The sequence below is a fragment of the Thunnus albacares genome, chromosome 23 (genome assembly GCF_914725855.1).
Source record: "Thunnus albacares chromosome 23, fThuAlb1.1, whole genome shotgun sequence".
Taxonomy (NCBI): Eukaryota; Metazoa; Chordata; class Actinopteri; order Scombriformes; family Scombridae; genus Thunnus; species Thunnus albacares.
This window is the reverse complement of record NC_058128.1, coordinates 1,449,386-1,476,746: the sequence shown is the minus strand read 5'-3', so window position 1 is coordinate 1,476,746 and position 27,361 is coordinate 1,449,386. Positions and strand designations below refer to the sequence as shown.

Here is a 27,361-nt window from a genome sequence, read left to right as displayed (position 1 = left end):
TTGTGGATTGTGCTTGCTTACACCTTTGTTTGTTGTCAGCGATGGAGCATCCTGTATGTTTCCAAACACTGGGTCAGTTAAGATTCTCACTTGTCTCTCAATGAAATTAGTGATGTCAATGAATGTAGCTCTCTGGCTGCGCCTTTCTTGCAGTTCACAGGCTACAGTTCTCCACATGTCCCTAAATTTGTAAGGCAGTTTCCTTATAATGGCCAGCATATTGGCAGGCATGTCTAGCTCATGCAAGTATTGCACCTCTTCCATGGCATTACAGCAGCCTCTGAGGAAAAAGCTGTAATCTTGAAGAACTTTTACATCTTCAGTTTTGATCGGAGGCCATGAAAGAGCCCTTTCCATGTATGCAGATGCAACCTTCTGCTCATTTCCAAACTGCTCCTGTAGTAAAGCCTTAGCCTTAACATATCCCCTCTCTGGATCAATGTGCTGGCAGCTTCTAACAAGCTCTTTTGGATGACCCTTAGTGTACTGCTCCAGGAAATAGAGTCGGTCACTGTGGCTCGCAGTGTTCCTTTCCACACCATCCTCAAAAGCCTTCATGAAGGCATGATATTTTAATGGATCACCATCAAAGGTTGGTATATCTCGCTTGGGCAAAGATGAAAGACATTGCTGCTGTATCAACAGTGTAGTGATTTCATTTTGCTTCCTCATAATACCAAGCATGTTGTTTTGGTCTTCATTTTCTGGACCCATATTTGCATACGACACATTTCCATATTGCATTTGTGTAGTTGCTTGAGCATCATGATACACTGAATGTTGCTGGGGTTCATGGCACCCTATAGACATAGGCTTCAAATGAAAGAACTGAGATGGATTTTTCTCCTCAGGCCTTGCTCCTGTATCCAGGTGATCACATTTGATTTCCTTTTGTGACATTTGTGGAATAAATGAATTTGCCTTAGCACTGAGGGTTTGTGTTTTTCCTTGTCTTTTTTCCAAATAAGAATTCATCCCATCTGATTGCTTTGTTATAGAGGTTTTCCCACTTAGGATGCTCTGAGATCTGAACACATTTAGCTTAGCCATGTGTGTAGCAATTTCCTCATCCAGTTGAAGCTGCTCCTTCCTTTTACGTAGCCGTTCCTCCTCTTCTTCCAGTTCGTGTTTGTCCTTTAATAATTTTTGTCTTATCTTTAAAGCTGCCAAGTCCGCCTCAGCTTTAAGACGTGCAGAAGAAATACTAGAAGCAGCAGACTTTCTTCCTGTTGCAGAGTTTTGTGATCTGGACACTCTGCTTCCCACATTTGACACACTGTCACTTGGCTTTACATCATCTTGTATATCATCTGTCATGATTATGGATGCAGCCTGCATTATTACTTGAGGTTCATCGGCTATTTGAAGAAAAGACACATCTTCATTGATTCCAACAGGATCAGATTGAACACAACTGTCATAATGGAGCAGTTCCTCTGGTTCACTCAACCATTGTTCAACATGCCCTTTAAATGTGTTGCTGTATTTCACAATGCTGGAAAACCATTCATTTTGTTTCCTCTGTTCATCCTCTGGGAGTAAAGGAATCAACATATTATGTGACATGTTGGCATTTTCACAAAGTTGAATTAAACTCTCTAAAAGGGATTGTACATGAGAGACGTTTTCCCTTTTTTCATGAATGATTTCATTTGTGGTATGAGCCCTTTAATTTTATTCACAGTCATTTTGCGTTCCCGTTGAAGCTTTTCAATTTTATTCACCAACGCCTTTGCGGTGAGTTGAACTTTTCTTTTCCCACACTCCATTTGAGAACTTGCAACATCAGCATTTATTTGACTCATTTTTCCTCTTTTGAGTTCCTTTTCGATTACTTTTTCAATACATTATTTGTGCATTTAAGGACACATCCACAGACCGAAAGGCAATTCATCCAGCAAACATCACATTTCCACATCAACTGCGCAGCGGCAACTTCAAAGAGACCAAGCGGAGATTCCTTATTTTTGCATCACGGAGATAATTCAGCACCGGTAATCAATCAGCCAGTCGTCCCCAGCGGACACACAGCAGTGAATATGCAAGCCGCATTCCTTCCATTAATACACAGCTTAATGCGTATAAACACCGGTAAGCCTACCTGGCTTCTGTGGTTGGCTTTGACTGCGGCTCCTGAAGTTGTAATAGTTGACAGCTCGATGATCGCTTTGTTTAAGCCCCTTCCAATCGATCCTTGAGCCCATGCGCCATCCGGTGATGTTTCTTTTAATGCCGTTTTTTGTTGACAAAATGTAGCGCCTTCTGGCAACAACGTAAAAGTCGCTGAGAGGCTGAGGTAGGGCCTTGTTTGCCGTTTGTCCGACACGCTACCAAAAAGATTCGCTGAGATCAAAACTGTAGGTTTAATAACTTTTATTAATGAAAGTGATCAACTTATTATAACTTGCACAAAATATAGGCTACTCAAAATAATCACTGCGTTCAGGTGTAAAACAGCGATCAGGTGTAAAACAGCGGTCAACAAAAAATACGACGACCCACTCACCCTCTGTCTCTTACCAGCTGGCATGCAGGTGAACAGGTGCTTAAATTAACTATAGGATACCACCGCCCATATCCATGTGACCTGATTATCAATCCCCGTGATCGTGCAATAATAAACAAACCAAAATAACCCAAAATATAAAACAAAAGAATTACCACTTTGCAATTCATTCAAACTTGAAATTAATCCATTCATGGCTCCTACATACTGTTTTTTTGAAACATGATTTCAGGCCAGTTGGAGTAGTTAAACCTGTGACACTCACACCTGAATCTGTACAGTGGAGTGAATTGAGTTGCATTGTGGGTAATGTAGGCACCAGGTTTTGACAGGAAAGAAGAACGTGTGGAATAAAAAATAATATCTCTGGTTCTGCTGCATTGATTTCGATCCTGTTTTTAAACTATCTATTGTGAATACGACAATGTTACAGGAAAGAAATGCTGAATGACTTTAGTGCTCTTTTAGTTATGCATTCATGACGCCAGCTATATTACAGATTCTGTGTCTGAGGAGGTCATAGTGATCAGATTGGATGGTTAGAAAATAGTTATTCTACTTTGGGCCAAAACTGTGAGGAAGGGCACATAAAATTGTAATATATATATATATATATATATATATATATATATATATATATATATATATATATATATATATATATATATATATATATATATATATATATATAATTTTAAAAAACTGCATAATGGAAGATCATTCCAAGAAAGGCAGTAAGAGGGTGCATCCTTCAACAATGTCTTGTTCAGAGACATTTCAATCGAAGAGCAAAAATACCTGCTGTGAGGTGCAGCCACAGTTTCTTCCTTTCGTGGTGTTTAGCTGAAGAAGTTGAGCGGACTCCAGGAATTGTGAAAACAGCAGACAGTCATTATTCTCTACTTCAATATATTGTGTAAAACACTTTAAACTGCCTTAATGTATGAAATTTACTGTATAAATAAACTTTCCTGCAGGTTTTGGCATCTAGCTCAACCAGAGGAAACAGGATGAGTGTTTATCACCAACAACTGTAGCAGCACTAGTAGATGATACAAGAGGTTCAGTGGTTCCTCAAATCATAATGTTGACAAGCATCTTTCACTCTGAGTTGTCCTTGAGAAAGACACTGTATGTCTGTTGGCTCATGATCAGCAACTGACCTCTGACCTCCCAGTTTAAGCACCAGGAATAAAAGTGGTGAAGTGTAGTATCTCATCATTATTATTTTCCCTTCAGGTTTTCACAGGACAAACAGCTCCTCTCAGCGTCCAACGTTATCAGCTGACCATTCATGAACTTCTGTAGAGGTATGTGAGGTAAAAATATAGAAGTTTATCCTTAAATGTGCTGTAATACCAGCAGAGGGCAGCACTTCATAAAAACATGATACTGCTCACCGAAAGTGCAACAATAAAAATGAGATATACTCATCTGATATGAAATACAGACATCAAAAGCTTCACACTTGGAACGTGGCTTCGAAAAGTTTGTTGTTTGCTTCCTCACAGAGGATGTAAATGTATTCAGCTAGAATTCATGTGATAATGTGGATTGTTGTGAGTTTTCAGTGGTGAAAAACTGAAACTATGAAAATAACCAAAGTTGTGATCTGTTTGTTCAAGCAGTAGATGATTTACATTTAACATGCACATGTACAAAAGTCATACTGGTAAAGTGTCATGAGATGAGAACTGAATACATGTCCTTCCTGTTTAAAATGTCTCTTTATTTTCAGCAGGGGGGCATAATGGTGAAATTTAAAGAGGAGCTCTTGAAAACTCTGGAAGACTTAATAGAGGATGAGTTTAAGAAGTTCAAGTGGTTCCTGAAGGAGGATGATGTCCTGGAGGGCTTTAAAGGCATCCCAAGGGCTCAGCTGGAGAAAGCAGGAAGGGAGGACACAGTGGATCTAATGGTACAGAAATATCAGGATCCTGGAGCTCTGCAGGTAACCATGAAGATTTTAGAAAAGATCAACAGGAATGATCTGGTGCAGCGTTTACAAAACTCCAGCTCTGGACCAAAAGGTAAATCAGTGTCACATGCATTTCATAAATTACATGAGTTATGAGTTACAGTGTTCTATTAATGTGTTAACAAAAATATGTAGAAATAATGTTAGAGATTGATTTGTCGTTCTTTATGGTACCACCTTCATCAAAAAGTAGCAGGATAAAGAATATTTCTTAAATTTCTCATAAGCTAAAATAAATTTGGTTAACTGGCTCACAACATGAAAACACAACAACTGTATTCCTGTTTTTACCTGCAACATCCTTGTTGCTGCTGCAACCAGTCATCTGTTAGTCTCACTCTCCATCTTACCCTTACTGGGAAGCAAGAGCCCAAGATACTTGAACTTTCTCACTGGGGACCCAGAAGAGATAATGAGATAAAGAACTTTTTACAGCTTCTAGAACTTATCTCAACCACTTCATACTTGGCTACAAATAAAATAAATCTTTATTGTCTCAGAGGGAAATTTGCCTTGGACACACACAGCTGCTGCTGTACAGCACCAAATAATTCAACATACTGTGATCAAAAGTTCTCAGGATAAAAACTAAAAATCAATAAATCCTTCGAATTCTGAGATCCTCAAAATAAGTACATCACTTAAAAAAACATAAATCACTTGTTTGTGTGTCTGTGTTGCTGGTGGAACCGTGTCACCGGATGTTTAGAAATCAAGCCAGTACTTGCAAACGTCATGGTTCAATGAGACCAGCAGACCTGCAGTACCAGTCAAAAGTTTGGACACACTTTCTCATTCAAGTGAATATGAAGGTGGTCTGGACCTAAATGACTGAGCAGCAAGATGAACGGTGGAAAATAGGGGAAGGGTGGAGCAGAGAGAGAAAGAGAAAAAAGATAGGTGCTTGCAGGAGATGCAGCTAAATGCCGCCATGTAAGTCAGTAAATAAACGAGCTAGCTAGCTAACGTTAGCTACCTAGCTAACATAGCTAATGTTAGCGATGCGTCATCATCGTCTCCTGACAATGTTAAAGCTGCCAAGAAACTGGATAATCAATAATAAAAGTGTTTGTTCCCTTAACTTCCTCAAATACATTGATGGCATAATTGGCATATCTAGTCTAGTTAATGTGGTGAATATTTGAAAATTAATGCATTTTGGTGAAAATCTCAGTCAGTGAGTTCATACTTTGAGCTCATAATTGAAAATTATTGAGACAACACAACGTCTTCTGTCACTATTCAAGCTACTGTAATTTGTTGAAAGTTAAAGATCTGTGTTATTTAATGTTTGTGTTGGTTAAAGGGCTATTTTAACCTTCGATGGGTAACTGTTAGTGTATATCAGTAAACTGAGGAGGGTATTGTGCTCTTGATCTGTTCTTTGAATAGATGGAGAGAGTTGTTAACTGTATTATATTGGTACATTAAAAGATCTGGTGTGTTGTGCTTTTGCTTTTTGCTTTTTGAAGGTGGAGAGAGTAGCACTGATGCCACAGCAGTACAGAAGCCCACTACTTCAGAGCAACCTGCAGGTACAAGGCATTTTCTATTTTGTTAGTATATTAGTTATTTATTTAGTTATTTATTATTTAATAACTGTTGGTCGAAAGTTAGTCCTTGTGTTGTCTCCCTCCTTATTGATGTGCAGCTTTGGTTTTATTTGAGGTTCATAACAGTACATTATACTAAGCAGATGTTGGCTCATTAGTTTGTTATTCACATGCACTACAAATCACCAGAATGCAGGAAATCAAGTATTTATAACTAAAATGTTCCTAGTTGGGGACCCTCAGACTCCCCGCTTAGAAAGTGGCCTGACTGGGACTGTATTTCGTGCTATATTTCCCGGCCTGAATGATTTTGCCAGTCCGGCCCTGGATCCTGGTTTTCCTTTTCCACACAAAGTTGTTCTGTCAGTTACCAGGAATGATCTGGTGAGGGAGTTGTCAAACATCGGCTCAGGAGCAGAAGGTCACAGGAAGATACAAACATGACATCACATCCAGACAGCAGATCTGTGAGGAGAAACAGCCTGTGTCTTTATATTTTTCATAATTTTAGATTCAGTCCAAATAGTAACAGACAGTTACACATTTTTTCAGTTCTTCAGGTTCTGTGCTTCAGCACATTCAATTTAAAATAAAATAATTGACTCTACATTAAAGTCTCAGCTTTAATTTGAGTAGGTTTACGTCAACATAGAAAGAACTGTGTGGGAGATATAAACCGTTGAATACATAGTGGTTTTTCTTTTCCACACAAAGTTGCTCTGTCACTATAGAGCTTTTAACACAACATACAGGACTTCCTGGAGGCTGGTTTCACACTGTGTGGTTAATTTGGGGAGTCATCATTGGATTATTGAAAGATTGTGGATGCAACTGTGGAAAATGTGAATGAACTCTTGTCAGGTGGGCAGTGACGTAATTCTGACAGTTGGTCCTACAAAGTAATTGTTATTGGTTACTGTAATCGAGGTTGTGGATCAGAGAAACGTTGAGTTTCAACATGAATGAAAAGTGCAGAACAAATTAAATCTATTATTTAATTATTTTTATTATTTCCCCAGGTAGATTTCTCCTGGAGAATGTCAATTTCTCTGCCATGTAAATATATAACATGTACTTAACAAAATGCTGTAGATAGGGAAAGTGAAGCAGCTGAATGAAAGGAGAAATCATTACAGAGTGATTTATCCTTGTATTTAAAGTCCAACTAAAACTTAAACAAACACAAAGTGTCCTCTAGAAGTCAAAATAAGTCAGTTTCCACCACTTTACATTTTACTGTTTGTTGAATTCAGACACATTCATGTTGTGAGGAAAAGTTCTGACTCAGACACACAGAACAAAACAGAACAAAAATTCAGGACTAACAAATGTCTTCTATCACTAATACTGATAAAATAAGAAAGTCATGCTTTGAGAATAACTTCAGTGTAGAGGAGAAATCTGATCACTGATTGGCTGCTTGTGCACACAGATCTACAGTAACCAGGTTACTACTGTACATGTTAACACATTCCCTGATTACTCACATAACCTGGTTTCTCTGAGTAACCTGGTTACATAAATGTATGTAAACACACTGATAGTTGTTCTAATCTATATTTTTCTTCCATTTCAGCAGATGGTCTGCAGATGGTTTCAGATCCATATAAGAAAAGTCTAATAAGGAAATGTCAACAAGTGACTGAAGGAATTGATGAAGATGAAAGAGCCCTCCTCAACAGGATCTACACTGAGCTCTACATCACAGAGGGAAAGAGTGAAGAGGTTAATACCCAACATGAGGTGAGGCAGCTTGAAGCAGCTTCCAAGATGAAGATCCACCATGACACTCCAATCAAGTGCCACGACATCTTTAAACCCTTACCTGACCAACAGAAAGACATCAGAGTCGTTATGACGAACGGTGTTGCTGGTATTGGAAAAACCTTCTCAGTGCAGAAGTTCACTCTGGACTGGGCAGAGGGCTTGAAAAACCAAGACATCAGTCTGGTGATTCTGCTTTCATTCAGGGAGCTGAACTTGATCAAAGATGAGAAGTACAGTCTCCTCATGCTGATCCATGATTTCCATCCAACATTACAGAAGGTCACAGCAGAGAAGCTCGCTGTCTGGAAAGTTTTGTTCATCTTTGATGGCCTGGATGAAAGCAGACTTTCACTGGATTTCAAGTTCAACAACAGGAAGGTCGTATCTGATGTCAAACAGCAGTCATCAGTCAACGTGCTGTTGACAAACCTCATCGAGGGGAATCTGCTTCCCTCGGCTCTCGTCTGGATAACTTCCCGACCTGCAGCAGCCAATCAGATCCCTCTGACATGTGTTGACAGGGTAACAGAAGTACGAGGCTTCACTGACGACCAGAAGAAGGAGTACTTCAGGAGGAGATTCAGTGATGAAGAGCTGTCCAGCAGAATCATCTCACACATCAAGACATCCAGCATTCTCCGTGTCATGTGTTACATCCCAGTCTTCTGCTGGATCACTGCTAGAGTTGTGGAGCACATGTTGACTACAGACCAGAGAGGAGAGCTGCCCAAGACCCTGACTGACCTGTACTCACACTTCCTGCTGGTTCAGACAAAGAGGAAGAAGCACAAGTATGATGAAGGACATGAGACGAGTCCACAGGAGCTGACGGAGGCTGACAGCGAAGTTCTTCTGAAGCTGGGGAGGCTGGCGTTTGAACAACTGCAGAAAGGAAACATCATGTTCTACCAAAAAGACCTGGAGCAGTGTGGTCTTGATGTCACAGAGGCCTCGGTGTTATCAGGATTTTGTACAAAGATCTTCAGAAGAGAGAATGTGATCTTCAAGAAAACAGTTTACTGCTTTGTTCATCTGAGTGTTCAGGAGTTTCTGGCTGCAGTCTACATGTACCACTGTTACACCAACAGCAACACAGAGGTACTGAAGGACTTCCTGGGAAAAGACTACAGTAACTCATCCCTGGATGACTTCCTGATGGGAGCCATGGAGAAATCTCTCCAAAGTGAAAACGGCCACCTGGACCTGTTTGCTCGCTTCCTTCATGGCCTCTCTCTGGAGACCAACCAGAGTCTCTTAGGAGGCCTGCTGGGTCAGACAGAGAACAGTCCAGAAATCACTCAGAGAGTCATCAACAACCTGAAGGAGATGAACACTGAGGATATCTCTCCTGACAGAAGCATCAACATCTTCCACTGTCTGATGGAGATGAACGACCGCTCAGTACATCAGGAGATCCAAGAGTTCCTGAAGTCAGAGAACAGATCAGAGAAGGAACTCTCTGAGATCCACTGCTCAGCTCTGGCCTACATGCTGCAGATGTCAGAGGAGGTTCTGGATGAGTTGGACCTGCAGAAGTACAACACATCACCTAGGGGACGACAGAGACTGATCCCAGCTGTGAGGAACTGCAGAAAGGCTGTGTAAGTCCAAATGTGATTAACATTATGAATCAGTGCAGATTAGTAGTTTAGTTCTTCAAATATAAATAATATAAAATTCTTATTATTGTTAAAATAATGCTCTACTTGTTCATAGCTGAAATAATGTCAGTTATATTTAATCTCAGATGAGCTGTTTCAAATGTTGTGAGTGTAAATTATGTTGATTTTTAAGTTTATAGCTGTTAAGTTAATGAAAACAGTTATTCTTTTATTTCTAGTAATTATTGGAATTTACAGTCTTTTCTTCTATTTATCTTCCTTTGGGTGACTGAGGCGTCATTCAAACCTGGTAAAACAAATGAAGGACTTTAGAGGTTGTGGTTGAGGTTTTATTACAGAACATATATCAGTATTTTACAGTTATCAGTGAATGTAGTGAAGTTATTATTACATGAGAAGCTTCTGCAAATAATATATAACCAGACAGACACTGTTTTTACTGCTATGATTAAGAGTTTAAAATAAGATCTGTATCATTTTCCAAAGGTGATTCCTGAAGTCAGAGAGATTTGCTTTCCTCATCATTTTTTTTCTTAATGGTTTCTGAGTCATTTCATAGTGAGCACGAGGGATCAGCAAATCACCAAACTGATTCAGTAATTAAGTGATATTACACGTGATGCTTACCGCATCACTGTCGTGTCAACAATGACGGTAAATCACACCCTCGAGGGTAATATTGCGATTATACAACATTTACCAACAAAGTAAAAGATGTAAACAAAATTTATTTATATTGTGAGGCAGTTCGCTCTAAAAATAAAAAAAACTTTTTTCTTGTGTTATATCCGTTTCTATGGAAATACATAGGGATATGACTAATACCTGGAAATCAATCACTCACGTCACTAGACTACTATGTAATGAAACCTAGTTGACTACTCCAGTAAGTAGACTGACCCTTAGTAACGACCAAGCAACAGAGACGATTTCTAGTCCCTGTTGAGTCAGCCAGCCAACTTGAGCTAATGCTTTCTAGAGATCGCGACATTTCCCAAAGTGAATAAATACGACATTTATAAACACAAAACTACTCTGCTAGCTCAATCCTGTTGTAACTAAGATATCCGCTGAAAAAAAAATCCATGGACAGATTTAGCTGCTACGTCCGCAAACTTCACAGACATTTTTAAGCTAGTACCTCCGTGTCACCGACTCACCGGCACAGCTGATGGAGGATGCCGGAGTGGAAGCTGAGATAAACTCAACTGAAGGGAAAATGATTCAGTTTTACTGTTTATGGGGGAGCCGGTTAACGATAACGAGTGGAGAAGGGTTCGGGTTTTTCAGTGTGTGTGTGTGTGTGTGTGTGTGTGTGTGTAACTCGTCCCACAGTCTCAGAGTTCAATCCACTCGGTAAAGGGTCCGTTTTGTTTTCCCCACAACCCCTAATCAGTTCAGTTCAATCCAGTTTCACAAACATAAAAGGAGGAAAACTCAAAACTCCGCTCCGGGTTTTCACCGCAGATCCCCACAAAACAAAATAACCCAAAGACACTAGCAAAGCAACACAACACATAAACGGTCTACAGTTCTAATGAACGGCGGAGTGATATTTTTATTAATTCAACTTCAATATCACATACAGATAACATAAATGGAGTAATATAACAGAAATATAGAACAAACAAATATACAACGCCAGGGATTACAGATAAATATGAAATGAAAATGGTGCAGTAGAAAATAAAGATATAAAAAATAAATGTGCACATTACAATTATGTTAGTTTATTAAATTTGGAGCACAAATCTTCACAGCTTTTCTATTGCATGAGGTAGACAATGTTTTAATGTAGGATTCTGTTTCTTCTTTAAATGAACAAAAAGAGGGTTTAACTTTTAACACCTTACATTAATGTATATAAAACTTGGCCAGCAATATGATAAGAGTGATGAGGCATTATTCATTTGAGCAAGTTGATGAAATTTACGTCACACGGACCCTCACGGACGCAGAAACTATAATTTCAGCCTCAGTGTGCTGTCATGCTGATTTGAGCACGTTCTAAATGTCTAGTTGACCAATCAGATTGCTTGGTCAGAACTACCTGTTGTATAATGTCAGTTATACAACAATATCTAAAGTTTGCTAATGTTAAGCTACATTAGCCTCCGTAAACTACTGGTCATACGAGACAAAACACCTGAGTGTGTTGAACCGAGCAATGGTGCCTTTTATTTTTCATGAATTCAACTTTTTCTTTTAAAGAGGGAAGTCGCGTTACACAGTCTTGTTTTTAAGTCTTTCTTATATTCTGTTGGTCACAGAAAGAAACTCTCAGGTGTTTTCTCTCTTGTTGGTGTAGAGAAGAGTAGTAGCAGGAAATGCACAGAGGTCTGATGAATATATAAGAGCAGAATGATAGAATTCAGACTGTTTAAAGAGATCTTATACATATTAAAGGTCAATGTTATATTTTAATGCTGATACCCTGATAACATCTTTCTGATGACATCATGATGAAAATAATTCAACCTTATTGGTTTGTTAATTGTGTTTGTGCTGAATCAGTTTTTCAGATTCTCAGAAAAGAATGTTGACAACTAAACATCATGCAGTCGTCTGTCCTGCACATCTAAATATTGAATTACATTAATATTTGATATGTACAGGTCTGATATTGTAAAGCCATTTTCTTTCATTTGTGTTTGTCAACTGTCACTAAATTTTGCCGCTTATGGATGTGAATCTGACAACAGCAGGTAGCAAAAAGAGATGATCTTTCTCAACTGTAACTGTTCACTGAGTTGAACTGAGTAAAAATATCCTGCAGTCAAATTAAAAATTAAAAATAGTGGACAGTAAAAATGTTCTTATCAAGATGCCTCATGCTGACTTTGTGGAGACAGACATGGGATCAGATCACACAGACAGACTGAGCACATTATGGAAGCCTCAATGTAACTCCATTTTCTCTCCCTTCATCTGCAAGATTAAAGCAAAACAAAGATTAAAAGTCTGCAGGTATGAGAGAGAGTGATGAGAATTATTGTTTCATTCAAGCACAGTGAGATATGATTAGCTGAACTAGGAGTGCTCTGGTAGCCTACTGGTTAAGATACATGTCATATAATTGAAATATCAGTGGTTTGATTCAGGTGACTGACCTTTGTTGCATGTCATTCCCTCTCTCTCTCTCTCTCTCTCTCTCTCTCTCTCTCTCTCTCTCTCTCTCTCTCTCTCTCTCTCTCTCTCTCCTCTTGTTTCCTGTTATCTCTCAACTGTCGCTTTACATTAAAGGAATAAAATGCCTCAGAAATTTTTTTTTTTTTTTAAAAAGATGAGCTGAATCACTAATGTGAAGAGCAAATGTTAATCAAAATAGGGAATGTCAAACTGTTTTGTCATTAAATGCAGGAAGTAAATATAAAGTGTCCTCTTTCATGATAACATATGTTGTCATATATGTGTCATCACAGACTTTCTGGCTGTGGACTCTCAGAGACTCACTGTGAAGTTGTGGCCTCAGCTCTGAAGTCCAACCCCTCCCATCTGAGAGAGCTTGACCTGAGTGGACACCTCCTGGAGGATGGTCTGACTGGTTCAAGATCGAAGCTTCTATCTGCTGGACTGGAGAGTCCAAACTGTAGACTGGAGACTCTGAGGTCAGTTCACTGGCTGTAGTTTGGCAGTTTTTTCTATATATTCAATTCAAATCCTTCACTGAAGTTCACATGTTTGGTTAATACATTTTTGGTATTTCCCTGAGCACAAATCTGTAGAATTTAAATTTAAAATCCACAGTCTTATTCTGTGTAAAAATGATTTCCAAAGTTTAAACTAATATGAGGCTTCAGCAGTCTGAGTTACACATATCAAGTAAGTATTTTTGTGTTTCTTCAGTGTTTCCTTGCTGAGCTGCAGTGGAGGGATCATAACTCAAAGAGGGAATTTTGAACTAAATAGTCTGTAACTTTGAGTCAGACAAATCAAGTGGGAGTCTACCAAACTGTCAAAGCCTCATATCAGCTTCAGCTGATCTTATGAACTCATTTCCTACAGTGTAGCTGTGTTAGGAAGAGACCACTTCACAGTCAGTATGGACAGGAGGAATCATTACTGCCACCAGTAACATGTTTTAATTACACAAACCTACTAAACTACCAAATACAGGAAGAAGGAGGTCATGTAATAAATAATGAACAGGTTTAGTTCAACATGTCTGATTTCATATTGATCCTCTAATTTCAGACTTGACTGAGTTCAGCAGCATTTTATGAATCAATTTTATGAATGAACTCATGGAAGTCAACTCAACAACAATAATAATAATAATAATTATTATTATTATTATTATTATTGTTATTATTATTATTGTTGTTGTTGTTGTTGTTATTATTGTTGTTGTTGTCACAATAAAGGGAGTTAATCTATGGAACAACCATAATGAAGAAATGAAAACATGTAGAACATTAAGTAAGTTTAAACAAATCTTTAAAAATAACATATTGAACAGATATAGAATGGATGAACAAAGAGGTGGTCTGGAATAATATGATTTGGTACAGAGTGTCTTTTTGACTTGTGTTGTTTTTGTTTGTTGTTATTGGTTCTATGCAAGTTATCTTTATTCTCTTGTGTTGTTTTGAATGTTTTTGGCTTTGATTTGATTAATAAATTATAAAAAGGGGTAGGACTAGAAAAGTTCCATTGAATGGTTATTATTTGTGTTGCTTACTGAAAGTTTGCTGTTATTTTTATTTCTTTTGTTTTGCTGCCTATATATTTTATTTTGTTATTTTAACATGTTCAAACTAAAAAATAATCTAATCTAATGAATCAGTGTTGACATGAATATGTGTCTGAATGTTGTGGTGACATTGGGATGATGTCTGTAGAAGGCTGACATCATGATGATCCACAATAACACAAAGTTACTCTGCTCATTTTAGAGAAAAGCGGATTGATGAGGACATAGTAATGTTGAACTACACATTTAAAACCTGAACACATCTGATTGGATTATAAATGGATTTTAATCTACATCATTTATTCTTTATTCAGATTGTGGCTCTGCATGTTGTCAGAGACCAGCTGTGCTTCTCTGGTCTCAGCTCTGAAGTCCAACCCCTCCCATCTGAGACATCTGGATCTAAGAGGAAACGACCTGAAAGTCTCAGGATTAAAACTACTGTGTGATTTTCTGGAGAGTCCAGACTGTAGACTGGAGACTCTGAGGTCAGTTCACTGGCTGTCTGTTACTATTGTTGATCTTAATGTTTAACAACTGAACTTAATTTATGTACATACGTAACTTACATCCATGAAGTTCATTTTCTTTTTTCCATATTTTCATTTTTTTACTGTACAAAGTTTAATCTGTAGTTATAAAAGATGACTGATTCTTAAAGAAACTGTAGAAAATGTCCACTGTTAGTTGTTAAAGTAAATGAATGTTTATAACTTTTGGTAAAGAGTCACATCTGTATACAGAAGATCCTCTCAACTAATATCTGTTTTAAATTGATCAAGTTTACTTGCTGAAGGAGAAATATTTCTTTATTAGATTATTTAATGTTTTTAATGAATAATGTCTGATAATTATCCTTATCAGACATTGATCCTTCACAATAATCTCTCTCTCTCACACACACACACATTGATCTAAATGCAGGTGTTTAAAGTATTTTTTATGAATCAGTGTTGACATGAATATGTGTCTGAATGTTGTGGTGACATTTGGATGATGTCTGTAGAAGGCTGACATCATGATGATACACAATGACAAAGTTACTCTGCTCATTTTAGTGAAAAGCTCATTGATGAGGACATATTTATGTTGAACTACACATTTAAAACCTGAACACATCTGATTGGATTATAAATGGATTTTAATCTACATCATTTATTCTTTATTCAGATTGAGTTCCTGCAGGTTGTCAAAAACCAGCTGTGCTTCTCTGGTCTCAGCTCTGAAGTCCAACCCCTCCCATCTGAGAGAGCTGTCTCTAAGCCACAATGACCTATTTGACGTGAAGCAGCTGTGTGATTTTCTGGAGAGTCCACACTGTAGACTGGAGAATCTGGGGTCAGACAACATTTTTTACTTCTGTGCTGAGATTAATATGATGTGACAGTTGTGGTGACACTAAACTGCAGACATAAAGCTGATATTATGCTGATCCACACTGAGGATCTATTTTCTTCTTCAGTGGTTTAGTCCATTGACTGTCAGAACAATGTTGAGCTGCACATTTAAAACCTTCATATAACAAGAAAAGTCTACACTGGATAATTCACTCTGAACCTTTGAAACTCTTGATTTTTACATTAAATTTCACCTTCACTTTAGGGCTGGGCGATATGACTGAATCAATATCAGGATTATTTCAAACTTTTACCTCGATTATGATTAATGAACACTTATTTATTTTATATGCTTTTTTTTTTTACACTGCCCTCATAGTTCGCTGACAAGGTCTGTACTGTAAACATGCTGAACTACTGGGATATTTTTTTCCAATGAAACATATGTTAACTTTGTGTTTTTTAATTAATTTTTGAAACACACACAGATAAACTATTTATGGTTATTTATTGAATATTTCAAACAGTTGAAATCAAAGTACACATCACTTGAAATGAAAATGTCTTGTGAAAAAGGTCACATTTTAGTTCTAAAGTAAAAAGCAAGTTCCCTAAAAAAAAAAGTAGAAAATAATAACTTGCATCTCTTGCAAACAAAATAAATTATTTTAAATAACGCCATGTGTGAAAATCTTAATGCAACACTGCTGATTAAGCTTCTTTTGCTTATGATGAAGACGTAGACTGCAGCTGCTGATTCCATCATCTCTGTTCTGACTTCTTCCTGAATGGTGGGGACATGGTGTGCAGAAGTGTATGCTTCCAGTAGCTCTTCTGTGATGGGTTCTGAGAACTTCTCCTTAAAGTACTCAAGGATGCAGGTTTTGATTGTTTTAGTCAGCTCCATGTCATCTTCCTCCTCAGCCAGCACTCATGAATGGAGGATGTGTAGGACAGAGTTCACAAATGAAATGGTCACATACTCTTCTCCTGACAGGGCATCTGTGAACTCCATCAATGGGGAGAGAGCTTTGTTGACAGCCTCTAAGACATCCAGGTCAGCCCACGATGGAACAAGTTGCCTTGATTTCTCATCATCAGCGAGGATCTGTGTGATGGCTTTCTTTTGCTCAAGGATCCTTGCAGTCATCATTTGCATTGATCCCCATCTGGTGGCACATGCAGTTATCAACTTGTGTTGTGGCAGGTTCAGCTCTTGTTGTGCTTTCACAAGCGCCTTCTTCTTTTTCCAACTATAGGAAAAAGCACTGACAATATTTTTGCAAACCCTCATTTCCCGCTGCACACGTTGATTTTCCGTTGCATTTTCTGAAATACACACACATGAAAAGACTTACACCTAAAGACTTTACAAACTGTTAAACTTAAGCAAAATAATAGATGAGGAGAAATCTCTTAATTCAAAGCTACTTAATTAATAATAGATTAATAACATACTTCTAGAGTAATTTTTATTTCTACTTTAATGATGAGTCATTGTAGCGTTGTTTTACATTGTAATGTGAAGTTAACATTGTAATATGAAGCACATTGTAACATTAAGAAAAGTGCCATATGAATAGTTAATTATTATTGTCACAGTATTTATTTAAAGTGAACTAAAAGATAGCTCTAGCTCAACTGTAGCATAGTGTCTGATCAGCTGATGCGTTGCCTATCGATTGCCAGGTGCAACCTGTGTCCAAAACATTGCTCCTGTGTCCGTCCATTGAGCTGTGTAGCTTTGACGACATTAGTGCTGTTGTCTGTCGTAATGGTCATGAGGTTCTCTTCCATGAGGTCCCATGCAGACAGCATATTTCTCAGGCCCTGTGCAATCATTTCTGATGTGTCATCATCTGCAAAATATGCTGTCTTCAGGCATCTGTTGCGCAGGTTCCATTCATCGTCAATGTAGTGCGACGTAAGGCTCAAGTATGGCTCCATCCATGTACTTGACCAGAGATCAGACGTTCCTACAAAGTACTGCACAGATTTGAGTTCAGCAGCTACCTTCTCATGACATGTTTTGTACATGTTGGGCACTGCTGTTTGGGACAAATATTTTTGCAATGGCACAGCGTATCTTTTGTCGAGGGTTTTAACAAGATGTTTAAACCCACTTTGTTCCACAGTAGCTATGGGATCCATATCCTTCATGATGTAATATGCAATAGCATCAGTTATTTCTTTCCATCTTCTTGAATCCTTTGCATAATATGTGGCATTTGTAAATGCTTGTGTTAGCGTCAGCTGCTTTGTGGAAGCGCTTTAGCGTTTTTCAGTCTCTCTCTTTTTTTGAGCCATGAACTCTTCATATTCGATAATGTGATTGTGTTCCAAGTGATTAAACGGGTTGGTGGTGTTACCTTTGGTCACTGAAATTGTTTTTCCAAAGAGTTTACATTTGACTTATTTTTGCTCTGTGTCGTCTTCACTGAAGCTGAAATGTGTCCAAACCACAGACACGGTATTCTTTTTAGTTATAAGCTGCTCAGGTTGAGGCCTATTTGTTGGCTCAGTGTTAGTGCTTGTGTCATCCATGGTGCCAGCTTGCTTTGAGTGAACTCGCTCTAACGTTAGTTGGACGGGGCGGAGGCACGTAACTGAACACAACATAGTATTGTTTTAAAGAGACAGTTCATGAACGCACGCATTGGGGAAATCATTAGCCGACTCAACCAACATGAGAAAGATTAAGTCAGTGAGAGGGTCTTAATGTCGGTCTTGATACATTTATGGTTAATTGCCCAGCTCTACTTCACTTTAAATTTTGCTCTTTAAATTTAAACCAAAAACCTCAATCAGACAGCAACAAATATAATATCCAGTATTTACTTGTTCCAACACTATTATGAAGCTGTGCAGTGTTTATATTAACAGAAATATTTAAACACAAGATGCTGTGATTTTTTTCATGGCGACATCATTCCATTAAATGTAAATAATGTTGATATGTTGAACATCAATTTCCTCCTATTTTCCCAACATCCATCCTGACATATTTGATATCATTATAAATGTTGGGATCTTGAGTAGAATCTGAAATATTCATGTGGATTTTTAACTTGTGTTTGGCTGCACAACATGAGTTTGTATAGATGGAGTCACTGGTGGAGCTGCAGAGTTTAAGAGGTGAAGTCACTACGTCTTTATTGAAGTAGCAGCATGTTGTCATTAATATTAATGAGAGCTCTTTTTCACTGTTTGTATTTGAAAGCCTTTAACCTGCATCCTGTTGGGTTCAGCTGGTTGGAGTTTCCATTTTCTAAACTTCTACATTCTAAACCTTCTTCAGCTCTGAACAGATTATGAAACTTTGCATGATTTCAAACATTAACTTTGTTTTCTAAAGTGACGTCATTTATTCTTTATTCAGATTGAGTGGCTGCAGTTTGTCAGAGATCAGCTGTGCTTCTCTGGTCTCAGCTCTGAAGTCCAACCCCTCATCCCATCTGAGATATCTTGATCTAAGAGGAAATAACCTGAAGGACTCGGACATGAAACAGCTGTCTGATCTTAAGGAGAGTCCACACTGTAGACTGGAGACTCTGAGGTCAGTTCACTGACTGTAGAAACTGTAGAAAATGTCCACTGTTAGTTGTTAAAGTAAATGAATGTTCATAATTTTTGGTAAAGAGTCACATCTGTATACAGAAGATCCTCTCAGCTAATATCTGTTTTAAATTGATCAAGTTTACTTGCTGAAGGAGAAATATTTCTTTATTAGATTATTTAATGTGTTTAATGAATAATGTCTGATCATTGATATTTATGTTTTAGAACACACACACACACACACACACACACACACACACACACACAGGGACACAGAGAGATCAATGCAGGTGTTTAAAGTATTTTTTATAAATCAGTGTTGACATGAATATGTGTCTGAATGTTGTGGTGACATTTGGATGATATCTGTAGAAGGCTGACATCACAGCCAGCAGGACAGGGGGGCACTGGGGGGCAATGTCTGTCCAATTGGGATGTTGTGCCCCACCCAAACTTCAGATTCATGGAAACTTCCTGTCTTACTGTACGTGACTGAAGTTAGGCTACATCGCACACGCACTGTCACAACACAGTTTCATGTAGCTAACTGCTAGATGAAAGTTGGAAACTGTGGCTAAGCAGTTATGTTTGAGCCACTTTTTAACAAAAACTCGTCCAGAGGATGAAGCATGTTGGGACCAGGCCGTGCCTTAAAGTGAAGTCACAGCAGGATGGTTGTGAGACATTTGTTGGCTCTAAAGTAGGGCTGCTCGATTATGGCAAATATCATACTCACGATTATTTTGGTCAATATTGAAATCACAAGTATTTAACACAATTGCGTTTTGACTCATGGAACAGAAACGCTTCCATTTTATTAAATGTAGCAGTCGACACTGACTCTGAGTGTGTCACGGAGACCCCATGTTTTGGGTTTTTTTTCTGTTGCATTCAGTGAAGCGTAATCTGCACAGACAGCTGTTTAAATCACAGAAATATCCGGCTGTATATGTGTTTTAGGCATGCACGATATTGGATTTTCCATCTCATTTTTGCCGATGCCGATATATGTGCACATTTTATCCACCTGGCTGAGGAGACTATTACACCTGCAATCATAGATTGTACTAATGATCAAGAAAGACAATATATGAAGGAAGAACTTATGAAGACTGGAGTTCAGGAGCTCAGCATTAAAACACATGAACCTGCCAAATGGGTGGAGCAGTAGTTTTCTTTGAGTTTATCAGACAGGAGTAATGTGCAGGATTTAATCTTTGGTCCACAGTCCGAAGCAGAAGGTGGCGGTAATGCACCTCATACGCTGGTTGCCAATAGCTGTTATAAACCAAAAAGAAAACGTTTTTTCAAACAGAGTGGTACATCCTGTCAGCCAAGGTGTTTCCTATCTCTGCATCCGAACACAGCAGCTCCTCTGCGGACTGTTTCATCCTGACGGTCCCGGTGTTTCCTCCGCAGGCTCCACTTCACTCAGCTGCCCGACAGACCCGCTGCTTCTTCCCACTTTAACCTGAATAACAAACCGGAGCTCGGTGCTCCGGTTGGATCCAGACGGAGAGCCGGGGCTAGCTGGGAGGCTAGCGGAGCGTTAGCCGCAGCATGACCGGAGGGAAGCACAGCCAGCTAGCCTCCGCTAGCCTCCCAGCTAACGTTACCTCCGGTTTCACTACAGGCAGATTCACTCGCTACAGTGGGCGAGGAAATAAAACCAATGAATCAATAAGTACAAACACTGTTGATTTCTTCCCGTAGAGCCGACATGCAAACTATTTAGGTTCAGTAAATCCCAGCTGTCAGTCAGCCTGGTGAAGGCAGGTTAGTCTGTGGACAGAGGCGCTCAACGCCTGTCGGAGGCGTTTAAGGAGGAGCGAAAGCGCACCGCTGTAAAGGAAAGAGGTTTGCTGGATTTATAACACAAGACAAAACGAGAGCATCACTGCGAAATGACAATAATAAACAATAATCGTTTTATCTCCATTATCTTGTTTTCATAATCGTTGGAAGCCAAAATCGTAATCGAAAATAAAATTCGATTAGTCGCACATTCCTACTGTAAAGGACCCTTCAGTCACCGAATACGGTGTAACAACAGATCCAGATGCGCATCAGATCATCAGGTGTCCATCGTTGACTGGACACCTGAACAACGTGACGTTTTTGTCTTTTGAAAGAGAACTAACTGACACTTGTGATTACAAAGACATAATCAACCTTTCCAACTCAAAGCCCAGAAGACTCGGCCTTGTGTAGGAATAGTAGCCGCAGGTAAGCCAGTGTTATTTATCCTGGCCCGCCGTGGCATGTTAGGATTGTGGTTTCTGTGAGGAAGTTCTGAACTGTAACATATTCATTGTTCAATTTGTTTCAAGAGTTATGCAGTGTTGGTTTAGTTATTACAGTGGAAACCGCCTGTATTGATCACAGTTACAGTGATCAATCACTTATATGGATCACAAAGCTTGAGACTGAATCATTCTTATACAAATGTTGTTTAAATAGTTTGCTTATACTAATCAAATACAGTGTTCATTTTGGGCCTTTTCATACATGAATTTAAAACCACAGTAATTCTATTTTTTTTTTTTATTTTACTCCCATGAAACATGTTTGATATGTTCCTGGCGGCTGCGGCACCATTACTGCCTCGTGGTAACCCGTCTGCTTCCAGCTGGTGACCTGAGGCTGCTGCTGCCTGCACATTGAAATCATGACAGGAAAAAGAAAATCATTTTCTCTCAATGAAAAACGTTGTTTCCTCGAAGCTCATGACAAACTGCCAAAAACCAGCCAACGAGATGCAGCAGCGACACAACAACCAGCGTTTAAACAGCTGTACTGTATTTTAACAGTCAGTACAATTCAATAAATAGCGAAGCTGCTCGTTTCATTACTTCATATTCATGTAATAAATATACAAATGTCAATTAGATGGTTTTCTGCATGAGAAATAAAGAAAAAATGTTTAAAAATCAGTTATTATAATCATCTGTTGATAGTGATCAATTTGATCCAGACAGATGTGATCAATATAAGCAGTTTCCACTTTATTGTGTTATTTCTTCTTTTATGTATAGAAAGCCATTCATCTGACTCATTTACATTAAACTACCAAAAAAAAGAAAGAAATGTCTGATCTATGAGCATGTAAAAAGGAGTGCCCACCCGTGACGACCTTGTGCCCCCCTGCTGATAATTGTCTGGTGCCGCTCTGGCTGATATTATGATGATCCACAATAACACAATGACAAAGTTACTCTGCTCATTTTAGTGAAAAGCTCATTGATGAGGACATAGTAATGTTGAACTACACATTTAAAACCTGAACACATCTGATTGGATTATAAATGGATTTTAATCTACATCATTTATTCTTTAATCAGATTGACTGACTGCAGTTTGTCAGAGATCAGCTGTGCTTCTCTGGTCTCAGCTCTGAAGTCCAACCCCTCCCATCTGAGAGAGCTGTATCTGGGAGAGCTGTATGTGACTGACAACTTGACCTCAAGCTCAAGAATGAAGCTTCAGGAATCAGACGTGAAGCTACTGTGTGATTTTCTGGAGAGTCCAGACTGTAGACTGGAGACTCTGAGGTCAATTCACTGACTGTCTGTTACTATTGTTGATCTTAATGTTTAACAACTGAACCTAATTTATGTACATACATAACTTACATCCATGAAGTTCATTTTCTTTTTTCCATATTTTATTTTTTTACTGTACAAAGTTTAGTCTGTAGTTATAAAAGATAACTGATTCTTAAAGAAACTGTAGAAAATGTCCACTGTTAGTTGTTAAAGTAAATGAATGTTTATAACTTTTGGTAAAGAGTCACATCTGTATACAGAAGATCCTCTCAACTAATATCTGTTTTAAATTGATCAAGTTTACTTGCTGAAGGAGAAATATTTCTTTATTAGATTATTTAATGTTTTTTACACAATAATGTCTGATCATTGATATTGTTCCTTCACAATAATGTCTGATAATTGATATTGATCCTTCACAATAATCTCTCTCTCACACACACACTGATCTAAATGCAGGTGTTTAAAGTATATTTTATGAATCAGTGTTGACATGAATATGTGTCTGAATGTTGTGGTGACATTTGGATGATGTCTGTAGAAGGCTGACATCATGATGATCCACAATAACACAATGACAAAGTTACTCTGCTCATTTTAGTGAAAAGCTCATTGATGAGGACATAGTAATGTTGAACTACACATTTAAAACCTGAACACATCTGATTGGATTATAAATGGATTTTAATCTACATCATTTATTCTTTATTCAGATTTTGGGGCTGCAGGTTGTCAGAGATCAGCTGTGCTTCTCTGGCCTCAGCTCTGAAGTCCAACCCCTCCCATCTGAGAAAGCTGGATCTGTCTGACAACGACGTGTGTGACGTGAAGCAGCTGTGTGATTTTCTGGAGAGTCCACACTGTAGACTGGAGATTCTGGAGTAAGACCATTTTTTACTTCTGTGCTGAGATTAATATGATGTGACAGTTGTGGTGACACTAAACTGCAGACATAAAGCTGATATTATGCTGATCCACACTGAGGATCTATTTTCTTCTTCAGTGGTTTAGTCCATTGACTGTCAGAACAATGTTGAGCTGCACATTTAAAACCTTCATATAACAAGAAAAATCTACACTGGATAATTCACTCTGAACCTCTGAAACTCTGTTTTTATCTTCTCTATTTGACAGTTTTTAACCTGCATCCTGTTGGGTTCAGCTGTTTGGAGTTTCCATCTTCTAAACTTTAGGACAAAAAAAATAGATTTTCAGATTAATTGCGATTCTTATTTGAATGATCAATAATTGATTATTGAAATCCAGAGATGGATCTTTGCATTTGTGTCTTTACTCAGTAAACATGTACATGTGCTCTGTGTTGTGTGTGTGCAGTGGTTACTTGTTGTAAATGGTTCAGTTAGAGCAGCATGATGTGTAAAATGTCCACTTTGTTTAAATCCAGTTATTACAACATGCACAAAAATCTTATTTTAAGTGTAAAAGTAACATAGATGCTAGCTGCTATATTAGCTGCCTTGAGTCACCACAGTCCCGTAAACCGTGACGTGAATAGTTTCAGTCTGTGGACCCGCCGCAGTTTACGGGACTGTGGTGACTCAGGATGGTCAGCTGACTCTGGCTGTCTCGTAGGGGATCTAGAGATCACATCTACAAGAGGAACAGACTGAAAAAAGACTCCACACACTGATCTGAGCTCTGGGTTTGTGTTTGTTAACGAGATATTATCTCTGACTACGAGATGTGAAAGCGTGGAAGTGGACTGAACAGTGTGCAGATTCTACTGTATTCAGTCTGTCTCTACCTGCCGGGGAGCTAACGCCAGCCAGCAGCTGTCTGCAGGTATCAGACTGATGTCAACACAAATACAAACAGTGCAGATGAACTAATGAGCAGACTTTCAGTTTCTGCTGTCTGTGCTCAAAGTCATAAAGTTGAAACAGCAGGTACTGACAGTCCATGTGTTGCATTATGGGATAGCATTTATGTGTTTTAAATGTACATAATGATGAAGCTCTTGCAAGGGATGCAGGTCTTTTATTATTCTTGCTCAACTGTTTTGCACATGTAGACCTAAAACATATAAATGTGTCGTGTTTTAGTCTTTTGACATTTTTACTTGTGTTTGGCTGAACAACATGAGTTTGTATAGATGGTAGGGCTGCTCGATTATGGCAAAAATCATAATCACGATTATTTAACACAATTACTTTTTGACTCTCATTTTTGCCGATGCTGATATATATGCACATATTTTTTTCCACCTGGCTGAGGAGACTATTACACCTGCAATCATAGATTGTACTAATGATCAAGAAAGACAATATATGAAGGAAGAACTTATGAAGACTGGAGTTCAGGAGCTCAGCAGTACAACTCATGAACCTGCCAAGTGGGTGGAGCAGTAGTTTTCTTTGAGTTTATTAAACAGACAGGAGTAATGTGCAGGATTTAATCTTTGGTCCACAGTCCGAAGCAGAGGGTGGCGGTAATGCACCTCATACGCTGGTTGCCAATAGCTGTTATAAACCAAAAAGAAAACGTTTTTTCAAACAGAGTGGTACATCCTGTCAGCCGAGGTGTTTCCTATCTCTGCATCCGAACACAGCAGCTCCTCTGCGGACTGTTTCATCCTGACGGTCCCGGTGTTTCCTCCGCAGGCTCCACTTCACTCAGCTGCCCGACAGACCCGCTGCTTCTTCCCACTTTAACCTGAATAACAAACCGGAGCTCGGTGCTCCGGTTGGATCCAGACGGAGAGCCGGGGCTAGCTGGGAGGCTAGCGGAGCGTTAGCCGCAGCATGACCGGAGGGAAGCACAGCCAGCTAGCCTCCGCTAGCCTCCCAGCTAACGTTACCTCCGGTTTCACTACAGGCAGATTCACTCGCTACAGTGGGCGAGGAAATAAAACCAATGAATCAATAAGTACAAACACTGTTGATTTCTTCCCGTGGAGCCGACATGCAAACTATTTAGGTTCAGTAAATCCCAGCTGTCAGTCAGCCTGGTGAAGGCAGGTTAGTCTGTGGACAGAGACGCTCAACGCCTGTCGGAGGCGTTTAAGGAGGAGCGAAAGAGCACCGCTGTAAAGGAAAGAGGTTTGCTGGATTTATAACACAAGACAAAACGAGAGCATCACTGCGAAATGACAATAATAAACAATAATCGTGTTATCTCCATTATCTTGTTTTTATAATCGTTGGAAGCCAAGATCGTAATCGAAAGTTAAATTTGATTAACCACACAGCCCTAGATCAAGTTGAAGGAGAAATATTTCTTTATTATATTATTTAATGTGTTTTAATGAATAATGTCTGATCATTGATATTGATCCTTCAGAACACACACACACACTGATCTAAATGCAGGTGTTTAAAGTATTTTTTATGAATCAGTGTTGACATGAATATGTGTCTGAATGTTGTGACATTTGGATGATGTCTGTAGAAGGCTGACATCATGATGATCCACAATAACACAATGACAAAGTTACTCTGCTCATTTTAGTGAAAAGCTCATTGATGAGGACATAGTAATGTTGAACTACACATTTAAAACCTGAACACATCTGATTGGATTATAAATGGATTTTAATCTACATCATTTATTCTTTATTCAGATTGAGTTGCTGCAGTTTGTCAGAGATCAGCTTTGCTTCTCTGGCCTCAGCTCTGAAGTCCAACCCCTCCCATCTGAGAGAGCTGTATCTGTCTCAAAACGACGTGTGTGACGTGAAGCAGCTGTGTGATTTTCTGGAGAGTCCACACTGTAGACTGGAGACTCTGAAGTAAGACACCATTTTTTACTTCTGTGCTGAGATTAATATGATGTGACAGTTGTGGTGACACTAAACTGCAGACATAAAGCTGATATTATGCTGATCCACACTGAGGATCTATTTTCTTCTTCAGTGGTTTAGTCCATTGACTGTCAGAACAATGTTGAGCTGCACATTTAAAACCTTCATATAACAAGAAAAATCTACACTGGATAATTCACTCTGAACCTCTGAAACTTTTTATCTTTTCTATTTGATAGTTTTTAACCTGCATCCTGTTGGGTTCAGCTGTTTGGAGTTTCCATCTTCTAAACTTTAGGACATAAAAATAGATTTTCAGATTAATTGCGATTCTTATTTGAATGATCAATAATTGATTATTGAAATCCAGAGATGGATCTTTGCATTTGTGTCTTTACTCAGTAAACATGTACATGTGCTCTGTGTTGTGTGTGTGCAGTGGTTACTTGTTGTAAATGGTTCAGTTAGAGCAGCATGATGTGTAAAATGTCCACTTTGTTTAAATCCAGTTATTACAACGTGCACAAAAATCTTATTTTAAGTGTAAAAGTAACGTAGATGCTAGCTGCTATATTAGCTGCCTTGAGTCACCACAGTCCCGTAAACCGTGACGTGAATAGTTTCAGTCTGTGGACCCGCCGCAGTTTACGGGACTGTGGTGACTCAGGATGGTCAGCTGACTCTGGCTGTCTCGTAGGGGATCTAGAGATCACATCTACAAGAGGAACAGACTGAAAAAAGACTCCACACACTGATCTGAGCTCTGGGTTTGTGTTTGTTAACGAGATATTATCTCTGACTACGAGATGTGAAAGCGTGGAAGTGGACTGAACAGTGTGCAGATTCTACTGTATTCAGTCTGTCTCTACCTGCCGGGGAGCTAACGCCAGCCAGCAGCTGTCTGCAGGTATCACACTGATGTCAACACAAATACAAACAGTGCAGATGAACTAATGAGCAGACTTTCAGTTTCTGCTGTCTGTGCTCAAAGTCATAAAGTTGAAACAGCAGGTACTGACAGTCCATGTGTTGCATTATGGGA

At 38.8% G+C, this 27,361-nt stretch overlaps 2 protein-coding genes and 1 long non-coding RNA gene across 7 annotated transcripts in view; all 3 read left to right on the top strand.

The window, feature by feature from the left end:
• The window catches only part of LOC122974968 (NACHT, LRR and PYD domains-containing protein 14-like), a 123,111-nt gene that overhangs the window by 39,356 nt on the left and 56,394 nt on the right, over positions 1–27,361 (top strand). The window contains exons 1-9 of one of the 5 annotated variants that reach the window (XM_044343099.1): positions 3,697–3,816; positions 4,248–4,536; positions 5,957–6,019; positions 7,614–9,405; positions 12,849–13,034; positions 14,434–14,607; positions 15,290–15,457; positions 18,836–19,012; positions 22,356–22,565. In XM_044343099.1, coding sequence (XP_044199034.1) covers positions 4,257–4,536; positions 5,957–6,019; positions 7,614–9,405; positions 12,849–13,034; positions 14,434–14,607; positions 15,290–15,457; positions 18,836–19,012; positions 22,356–22,565 — 3,050 coding nt within the window. In that variant the 5' untranslated portion in view covers positions 3,697–3,816; positions 4,248–4,256. Of the gene's footprint in view, positions 1–3,696; positions 3,817–4,244; positions 4,537–5,956; positions 6,020–7,613; positions 9,406–12,848; positions 13,035–14,433; positions 14,608–15,289; positions 15,458–18,835; positions 19,013–22,355; positions 22,566–27,361 lie in introns of those variants that run through there. The other 4 variants (XM_044343100.1, XM_044343098.1, XM_044343101.1 and 1 more) reach the window with 4 other exon arrangements.
• LOC122974964 (NACHT, LRR and PYD domains-containing protein 14-like) overlaps positions 1–27,361 on the top strand; it is a 113,071-nt gene that overhangs the window by 78,855 nt on the left and 6,855 nt on the right. The gene's annotated exons all lie outside the window — the stretch shown is intronic.
• Positions 6,045–7,388, top strand: LOC122975002. Its single transcript, XR_006400531.1, has 2 exons — positions 6,045–6,320; positions 6,899–7,388. It is a non-coding gene; the product is annotated as an uncharacterized LOC122975002 (long non-coding RNA).